We start from the raw sequence: 10,073 nt of genomic DNA, 5'->3' as shown, positions 1-10,073 counted from the left end.
GATCTAAAATCCCAATAGTGGGAACCCTGGGTGGCGCAGCGGTTTAGCGCCTGCCTTTGGCCCAGGGCGCGATCCTGGAGACCCGGGATCGAATCCCACGTCGGGCTCCCGGTGCATGGAGCCTGCTTCTCCCTCTGCCTGTGTCTCTGCCTCTCTCTCTCTGTGTGTGTGTGTGACTATCATAAATAAATAAAAATTTTAAATAAATAAATAAATAAATAAATAAATAAATAAATAAATAAAATAAAATCCCAATAGTTACATTTTAAAAATACACTTCAAAAGGTCTGTTCCAAAAGACTTTATAGGGTAAATAATTTCTATGTAAGCAATTCATAATTAAAATATCGTGTATCAAAACATATGTAATTTGGCAGACAGGGTATATAGTGGCAAAATGGTGGCCATCTAAAAGATATGTCCACTCTGAATCTTTATTTGAAGAGTCCTTGCAGATGTAGTATCTCAAGATGAGATCATCCTGGATTAGGTCATAGGCACTAAATCCTAAGACACGTGTCCTTACAAGAAAAGGGGATAGAGCAGGTAGAAATGGTGATGTTAAGACGGGGGGAGAAATTGAAATGATAAGTGTCAAGAACACTAAGAGTTGCTGGTAGCCACTAGAAGCTTGTAAAGTGACATGGGTCATGTTCCTCTTCAGAACCGTCCGAAGGATCCAGTGTGTGTGTGTGTGTGTGTGTGTGTGTTTAATAGAGACACAGAGAACATGAGTGGGGATAGGGGGCAAAGGGAGAGGGAGCCCACATGAGGCTCAGTCTCACCAATCTGAGATCATGACCTGAGCTGAAATCAAGAGTTGGATGCTAAAACAACTTAGCCACCCAGGAGCCCAGAAGGAACCAATGTTAATGACACCCTGATTTCCAACTTCTAGCCTCCAGATCTGGAGAATAAATTTCTGTTCCTTTAAGTTACCAACTTTGTGGCAATTTGTCAGGGCTGCCTTAGCAAAATAATGCTTAAAGGAGTATTTATCTCTTAAATGTTTTTCTCAGAAAGAACTAGAAATAATGTGATAGGAGTCTACTTTAAGGCACTAATAATGTCAACAATATAAAATGCTTATAAAAAAAAATAAATAAAATGCTTATAAAATTTTTCTAATAGTATGTAAATTTTGTGCACAATAAGTGATGTAATTTACATGAAGTTTTTCCCACATTTACTGACATAAGGTTTCCCTCCTGTTAGGGTTTCCATGTCTTTTTTTTTTTTTTTTTAAGGATAAGGTACCACAGAGGTCTTTCCCACACTGCTTACATTTAGAGTTTCTCCCCACTGTGAATTCTCACATGTCTTTGTAGGGATGTGAGTCTACTGAAGGCTTTACCACATTGCTTACACTTATAGGGTTTCTCTCTACTGTGAGTTCTCAAATGTCCTCGAAATGATGATGACCAACTGAAAGCTTTCCCACATTGCTTACATATATAGGGTTTCTCTCCAGTGTGAATCCTCACGTGTGTTCTAAAGTATGAGAGACTGCTGAAGGCTTTTCCACATTCATTACATGCATATGGTTTTTCTCCTGTGTGAGTTCGCAAATGTCCCTTAAACGATGAAGGGGAGCTGAAGGATTTCCCGCATTGTTTACATTCATTTTTTTTTCATTGTTTACATTCATAAGGCTTTTCTCCAGAGTGTGTTCTCATGTGAATCCTGAGGTCAGAGGGCCAGCTGTAGGCCTTCCCACATTCCACACGTTTATAGGCTTTCTCTCCAGTGTGCATTCTTGCATGTATGATCAGGTAAAAAGGATGAAGAAAGGCTTTCCCACATTCCTTACATTCGTAGGCTTTGCACTGTGAACCTTCGCATGTTTTCTGAGACAAGGGAGAAGAGAAGGATTTATTACATTCTCTACAGGCATAGGGTTTCTCAACAGTATGAGTTTCCCTATGTGTCCAGAGGTTTGAGGGAGATCTGAAGGTTTTCCCACACTTTTCACATTCATAAGGCTTCTCTCCAGTGTGGGTTCTTATATGAACCCTAAGTTTGGAGAAGTATATAAAGGCTTTTCCACATTCCTTACATGTGTACGGTTTCTCTTCAGTGTGAGCTCTTATGTGTGCCCTAAATGATGAGTAACAAATAAAAGTTCTCCCACATTCCTTACATCGATGGGATTTCTGTCCATGTTGAAGTGATGTTATGGGACTCTTTAGGGATGTAGTATCCATGATGGCTTTTTCAAACTTAATGTATTCATAGGACTTTATTACTCCAGTAGAAAGTTTCTTATGCAATATAAAATTTGAAATCTGGTTGGTTTCTCCACATTGATTAGTTCCATTATTTTCTGAGAGTATCTCCACCGCATGACACCTGTTACAAATAAGCATCATGTTACCAGTGATTAGCTAACAATTCACTGATGGCTTTTAACAATTAATAGGATTACGTTTTTACCATATTCAATGAATGTGTACATTTCCTGCCCTGTCAGAATTGTTCTAAAGTGGTATATAAGCTAAATGCTCTGATTGAGGGCTCTGTCCCATTTACCATTTCAGTGTTTTTTACCTTTTGGATTTTGTTTCCTGATGGCTGTTTACAACTGAACTATCTCAAGTAATCAACACATGCACCACTTTTATAGAACTGGTGAAAATTCTCTGTGAATACTCATCATCTGATGTATACCTACATATGTGTACACACACACAGACACACACACACACACAGAGACACATACACACATTAATATCATGGCATACTCAGACTCTCTCCTGAGACCTGCTTTCTCTCAAGTTGATGCCACTCACCTCATACATGTCCCCAGGTTCTTGTGCTGATCTTCAATACCATGGCATTTCCAGTTTTCACCTACAATGAAGGACCAGGAATATTTTTTCTGAATCTTACTGTAGTCCATTCATGTCATATTTCTTCCCCAAACATATACTATAGAGGATTTGACCTGGTTTTGAGTGTTATGATATGAAAAACAGCAACAAAACTTTCTTTCTTTGGAAAGAACTGGTGAGATGAAGGCAAAAAAAATAAGTTGGGAGCACACTTCTTTTCAAATAGTGATCCAAAAAAATAAACAAATTTTATAAGGAGGAATGTACTTTTGAGCAAAGGACCACAACAAACCTTGAAGAGTTTTGGCTATTTCAGGACTTTGACAACAACAAAGACAAGAGGCCAAAATGGTGTGCAATTTACTGGAAATACTCCATGAAGATTGAGATTTATGGCGACATAAACACCCTGTTGTCAGGAAAGCAATGTGGAAAGGAATTGGACAAACTGCACATGCTCAATACTAACTTTAAAAGAGAAAATATGGAAGGTTTTTCAGTGTGAACAAAGATATTTGTGAGGATGGGAAAAATAAAAAAAAAAAGATGCCAATGTGTCTGACAAAATGAAACTTCCTCAGTAAGAAGAGTAATTTATTTTTAATTAATATTTCCAAATGTAGGGCAGCCCGGGTGGCTCAGCGGTTTAGCGCCACCTTCGGCCCAGGGCATAATCCTAGAGACCCAGGATCGAGTCCCACATCGGGCTCCCTGTGTGGAGCCTGCTTCTCCCTCTGCCTGTGTCTCTGCCTCTCTCTCTCTCCCTCTGTCTCTCTGTCTCTCTCTTTCTCTCTCTCTCTCTCTCATGAATAAATAAATAAAATCTTAAAAAAAATATTTCCAAATGTAATGCTCCCCCAACAAGGGTTGTTCCTCTTAAAGCAAAGAGTTATAACCCTTACAGAGGTGAAAAGCATTTAAAAGGGAAAGTATCTGGGAAAGAACTAGGGGTGGTAGAAGGGGAGGAGGGCGGGGGGTGAGAGTGAATGGGTGACGGGCACTGGGGGTTATTCTGTATGTTAGTAAATTGAACATCAATAAAAATAAATTTAAAAAAATAAAGTATTTAGGAAAAAAATATAAGAAATAAAATTTCTTATAAACCAAAAAAATAAAAAATAAAAAAATAAAAGGGAAAGTAGCAGATTCAAATACATACATTAGAAAGTTATTAGACTATATCCTCTAGTAATGTAACCATGTCTGTCTTCCTTAGCTACAAATTCCCATTGTTCAGCTCAAGTTTTGGAACAAGCTCAATAGCTTGCAGGTACTTATACTCTAGAGAGTAAGTGAGGGGATGAAGCCATCCTTACCCACTGAAGTCAGGTTCCTGCAGGTCTCCCGCATCACATCTCTGTAGAGCCTCCTCTGAGCACAATCCAGCAAAGCCCACTCCTCCGGGGTGAAGTCCACAACCACATCCTCAAAAACCACCGAGTCCTGAAACATCCCACAGATTCTGGTTCAACAGGGTACTATTCTCCACCAGTGTGTGCGAGGAAGGGGGAGGGGAAGCTGACTGGGGAACCAGGACTTGAGTCACAGCAAGTTCACACGTAGTTCTGTGGCCTCCCATCAACTCTAGGGCTGTGTCATCCTATCTCCTTCCCTGTCTTCAGCACTTACATCCTCAGGGATGCCAGCTGGCCTTGTAGATTTAATAGCATCTCTAATGAGCTCATCCTGCCACAGTCTGTGACGATTTTCACTCTTCCCCTCCACCTGAAGGGTCCAAAGAAGTCCACAATAAGTCAGAGATATGAAAGAAATACTATACAAATGAAACAATGATTTCCTCTTTAAAAACATCAGTTCCTTGCGATGAAAAGGATTTCTGGGATGCCTGGGTGGCTTGGTGGTTAAGCATCTGCCTTCTGCTCAGGGCGTGATCCTGGAGACCCGGGATCAAGTCCCACATCAGGCTCCCTGCATGGAGCCTGCTTCTCCCTCTGCCTGTGTCTCTGCCTCTCTCTATCTCTCTGTGTCTCTCATAAATAAATAAATAAAATCTTAAAAAAATTATTCTCTTTCTTCACTGTCCTCTACAGGCCTTAGCACATGAAGCCAGCATTGGACCTAGATGAGGTTTTAATGAATGAAAACATGTTGAGGGCCTGGGAGCATTTCCTGCTTCTCTGCCCACCAAGAATTTGATTCTTAAGGGGCCTGGTTATGCCCAACCCTCAACCCAGGCCCTGAATGGACATATTTCCTTGAACTCTGATACACTGTCAACTGGCAGGTCCACCTGGTAGAATAAGAATATTCTTCAGGAGAGGCATTAATACTTATCTGTCTCCTGTTTTTCTATAAAACAGCAATCCTTCCTTTCCTACATTCTCTCTAGGAGACAGGCAGTGTATTGGCAAATGAGCTCAGGCAGAAGTTCAGACCTCACCACAGGGCCTGCGTTCGTGGGCCAGGGTGCTGGTAACCACTAGTTATGGGTGACAGCTCTCCTTCAACAGACAGACTGACATTGCAAGATGTCAGAACAGCCTTGTCTGTCCAGGAAAAGTGTGCCCTGGTTCTGTGAAGAGGCAGTTATGAGTTCCACTGTAGAAGTGAATAAATTGAAATCCAGAAGGGTTTGCCTGTGAATTTGCTGAGATCATAAAATTCATAAAGGTCTCAGGTAGCACCTTCCTCCAGAACATCTGTTCCCACTGTAAAAATCCAGAGGCACTGACCTATATACCAGCCTCCTGGTTCTCTACACACAATAAGCAGTCCACACCCTTTGCCCTGCAGACAAGCTTAACTGCCCAGCCCCGGAACGGGTACTCCATTGGCCTGCAGGATCCCCAGAAAGCTTATCCTTTGAGAAAGCACATCATTCCATTGGCTTCTGCATGCACAAGTGCAAATAGAGGCTGCCACACTGCAGTACAGGTGCAGCAATTTGCCTGTACAATAAACAGCAGCAGAACTAGAAGTCCAGATGGAAACACTCTTCTTATGAGGTAAGTAAAGCTGCTTTGGGTCTTCTAATTAGAGTACAGTGGTATCTAGCGTTGTCTCACAACAAACTTTTATCCACAAATTCGGTGAACTCTTCCACTGTTGCGTGCCATGTGATATTTTAAAGCCATGAATGCCCATAACAGCCTCAAATCAGTATTAACAATACTATGTACTACTGAGCATCCCTGATGTGTGAAATACTTGACACAGAGATTTCCAAACATTAGCTTGTTTCTCTTTTTTTTTTAGCTTGTTTCTCATAATAAATCTCCCAAGTAGATATCATAATCAGTATGTAACAGGAAAGTTAGAAGGACAGTCAGTAACACTCACTTTTACCCAATTCGAATGTTGTAAGTCTGCTTGTCTTCAAAGCCTTAAGTCCTAGTAGCTGTAATTCTAGACATACATACACCTTACAATATGATTATGGCTGTTACATCATTTAGGCTTTTCCAGCCATGTGGTTTCCGTGCAATTGCTCAGCTATGCCTTTGTGCCACAAAAGTAACTACAGACGACATGGAATGGAATGGCTGTGGCTGTGTGTCAGTAAAAGTATATTTACAAAATAAGTGGCAGGCTGGATTTGGCCTGTGGGCTGTGGTCTGTCAACCTCTGATCCAGAGCAGTACCATCAGAGTGGAAGATAATATAGTGTATCTAAATTTGAATTTTCTTGTAACCACCTTATAAAAAAGATGTATTGAATTCATTTTAATTACATATATATTTAAGATTTTATTATTTATCTGAGGGAGAATAAGAGAAAGAGAGCACAATCAGAAGGAGAGAGGGAGAAGCAGACTCCCTGTTGAGCAAGGAGCCCAATGCAGGGCTTGATTCCAGGACCCTGAGATCCTAACCTGAGCTGAAGGTAGATGCTTAACCAACTGAGCCACTCAGATGCCTTTCATTTTAATATTTTTTATTTTGCCCATTAAACTTTTATTTTGCCCATTTCAACATGTACCCAATTATTGAGATATTCTGTATTTTTGTCATAGTGCTACAAATCTGGTATGGATTTCACACATACAGCCCAACTCAGTTTTGACTAGCTGTATTTCGAAAATGCAACAGCCTCATGTGGTCAGAGGCTACTGTAGTAGACTGTGCAGTGCAGATCTGTGAAGACTAGAAACATGAAACATTCTTATTTCACGCATTTTTGGGCTCCTTCTGGTAAAGCCCTTGTCTCAGCCCTTACTTCTCTATACATCTGTAACTCTCATTCATTCATTTGCTAAAAATTGGTTTAGGTGATAATTCCCACTACATGCAGCTACAGGGTATAGTGCTTTAAAAAAGAGGAGAGAAAAAAAAAAGAGAAAAAAAAATAAAAAAATAAATAAAAAAATAAAAAAGAGGAGAATTCTGAACCACTTGTGTCTTAAATTCTCATGTGGGAGGAAAATAAGGAAATCTGATATAATCTAGGTGAAGGGTAAGTGCTGTAAATAAAATAGAGACAGTGAAAGCATATGGAATGAGAAGGCAAGCAAGCCAAACTAGGGCAAGATAAAATAAAAACAGTAAAAGTAGCCACAGATCCATAAAAACAGAACAGACTGATGACTGCCAGAGGGGAATTCTGAGTACTTCCAGGGGCTCAGTCCATTAAGCATACAGCTCTGGATTTCAGCTCAGGTCATGATGTCAGGATTGTGAAATCAAGCGCCATATTGAGCTCCATACTCAGTGCAGTCTGCTTGTCCCTCTCCTTCTCCTCCCCCTGGCTTGTGCACTACCACAGTCTCCCAATAAATAGATATAGATAGATGGATAATCAATCTTTTTAAAAAAAGATAAATGTATTACTACCATATAGAGAAATAATGTGCATAATAAATTACAACCAAGCTCATTTTATTTCAGGAATGCAAGAATGTCTAAAGACTGACCATAAATTAATACATTTTGCTCCATTAATAGAAAATACAGAAAAATCAGGGATGCCTGGGTGGCTCAGTGGTTGATCATCTGTCTTTGGCTCAGGTCATGATCCTGGGGTCCTAGGATCAAGTCCTGCATCAGGCTCCCCATTGGGAGCCTGTTTCTGCCTCTGCCTGTGTCTCTGCCTCTCTGTGTGTCTCACATGAATAAAATCTTTAAAAAAAAGAAAATACAGAAAAAATTTCATGTCCTTCCATAGAAAGCAATGAGCATTACCATTATTCATGTATAGCAGCATTTAATACTCTGGAACCAGAAGGACGTGCTAGTTGGCTGATTGTGGAAGATGGTGCATGGAAACACCTACTGCAATGTTAAGAATTTTGAAAGAGTAAAACAGTTCCCTTGTCAAGAAGGCAAGACACATAGCGTCCTCTATTGTACAATGAACTGGAGGCCCTGGTGAATCATAAATGAAAAGCAAAATAATACGAGAAAAGGGTTGAGACATCATTACTTGTAGATAAGATTTCTGCATATAAAGACTCAAAGAATTTACAGATGGTCAATTAAAATCCGTGCACTTAACAAGGACACTGGCTCGACGAATAATGCTCAAACGTGAATTTACTTCTAACCAGGAACAGTATTTTATTTTATTTTAATATTTATTTATTTATTTATTTATTTATTTATTTATTTATTTATTTATTAATTATTTAAAATTTTTGGAACAGTATTTTAAAAGACACCTTTTAAATCAGCACCAGTACTGGAGGTTTTGTTTTCAGTCCAAATGGAGAAACACAGCAAGTCCATGGATTGGAAAGCTCAGGACCGGGTGGATGTCCGTCCGTCCTCGACTTCATCTACCGATTCGACGTGGTCCCAACTCCTTGTCCTGGAGTCTGTCCGGCTGTGCTGACCCTAACCCTCGCTTTCTGCGTTTGAGAAACTCGGTCCCCCGGGCACCAGAACACATCCACTGCATCACCGCACCTCTCTTGGGTACCTTCTCTGCCACACCCTGTCTCCGTGTCTGTGACACCGGCCGTGGAGAGAACGTGACAGGGCGCCGGGGACCCCCCCACAGCCGGGGGCGGACACTCGGGTCGGGACCCCGAGGGCGGGCACACGCGGGCCCGCGGCCGCCTGCAGCCGGCTCGAGCCAGACCCCCGCATCTCGGCCCGGGCCGCGCGCACTCACCATCTCGCGGCCCCGCTCCGGGCTCCCGGGGGCCCTCCCCGCGCCTCCGCGGCTCGGCAGGTGAGAGCGGCGCGCACGGGGCACCTGGGGCTGCGCGGGGCAGGTGCCCAGGCTGCGATGTGGCCCGCCCCCTGCCCTGATTGGACAGTGGTCCGGGCTCTCCCTCTCCCGCGGTTCCTGATTCGACGCGGCTCCTGTCCCAGCGTCTCCGATTGGGCGGTGTGCCCGTCTGCACCGCCCCCGTCTGAGTGACGCGCGGGGCGCGGAGTCACGTGGCCGAGCCGGGCGGAAACGCCGTCGTCCCCCTCAGCCCTTTTCCCCGCGGGGCCTCCGCTGCCGGAAGTGCGGTTGGAGCCGAGCCCGCCCCCCGCGCGGCGCCCCGCCCTGCGGCCGGAAGTCGGGGGTCTGCGTTCCCGCGGGGCGCCCCCTGCCGGGAGCCGGTGGGCACGGGCCGGGAGGCCGGGGCTCCGGAGGCGGGTCCCCGCGCCGCCACGTCGAGGGTCTCAGCGCCTTCCCGGCTGCATTTTCAGGGATGCACATTGTGCTGGTTGGATCTCGAAACGTATTGATTCTTTAAAGTTTGTGTTACGTGCACTTAAAACAGATCTGACTCTGATTTGCTGCCTTAAGATTTCATTTATGTCGTTTTAATGTGTTTTAATGGGTGCCCGGGGCTTTTCCTGCTGCTGTTGCGTGTATATTCTGTGTCCTTCCCTCGTGGTCTCCTTGGCTCTGTGTAGGGGGCACCGATTCATCCAATAAAGACCCGGACGGGCGCCTGGGAGGCTCGGCCCGTTACGCATCTGTCTTCGGCTCAGGTCTTGGTCCCTGGGTCCTGGGATGGAGTGGGGCGGGCTCTCTGCCCGGGGACTCTGCTTCTCCCCCTCCTTCTGCCCTTCCCCTGCGCGTTCTCTCTCCCTCTTAAATAAATAAAATCTAAAGAAAAAAAAAAAAAAAAGAATAGGAAAGAAGTAGGTGTGATGGTTAGAGGTGGTAGCTTTGCTTTCTTGAGGGAGCTAAAGACAAAAATATAAACTGTTAGAACTGATGGAAAGAGTCCATTTACCAGATACCATTAAATATTTTATAATATGTAATGTAGGAGTCCCTGGGTGGCTCAGTCAGTAGGGTGTCTGCCCTCGGCTTAGTTGTGATCCTGGGGTCCTGGAATT

The 10,073-nt window shown here is 43.3% G+C and overlaps 1 protein-coding gene across 1 annotated transcript; it reads right to left on the bottom strand.

The window, feature by feature from the left end:
• Positions 1 to 1,190: 1,190 nt before the first annotated feature.
• LOC102154391 (zinc finger protein 77-like) lies at positions 1,191 to 9,027 on the bottom strand. The gene is made up of 4 exons (XM_038567881.1): positions 8,902 to 9,027; positions 4,148 to 4,274; positions 2,790 to 2,850; positions 1,191 to 2,349 (listed from the first exon to the last, which is right to left on the bottom strand). Exons 1-4 carry the CDS (start codon positions 8,902 to 8,904, stop codon positions 1,632 to 1,634), a joined length of 909 nt encoding a protein of 302 aa, XP_038423809.1. The 5' UTR covers positions 8,905 to 9,027; the 3' UTR covers positions 1,191 to 1,631.
• Between the last annotated feature and the right edge of the window lie 1,046 nt (positions 9,028 to 10,073).

Source organism: Canis lupus, chromosome 20 (assembly GCF_011100685.1).
Source record: "Canis lupus familiaris isolate Mischka breed German Shepherd chromosome 20, alternate assembly UU_Cfam_GSD_1.0, whole genome shotgun sequence".
Classification (NCBI taxonomy): Eukaryota; Metazoa; Chordata; class Mammalia; order Carnivora; family Canidae; genus Canis; species Canis lupus.
Note: the sequence above shows the minus strand (reverse complement) of the source record. Positions and strands in the feature narration are given on the sequence as shown.

Bases quoted from the DNA above. Each gene is read 5' to 3' on its own strand.
- LOC102154391 (XM_038567881.1), bottom strand. The intron at 2,851-4,147 runs GTAAGGATGGCT...CCTTCATTGTAG, and splicing joins CAGGAACCTGACTTCAGTGG to GTGAAAACTGGAAATGCCAT. The intron at 2,350-2,789 runs GTGAGTGGCATC...TATTTGTAACAG, and splicing joins AACCTGGGGACATGTATGAG to GTGTCATGCGGTGGAGATAC.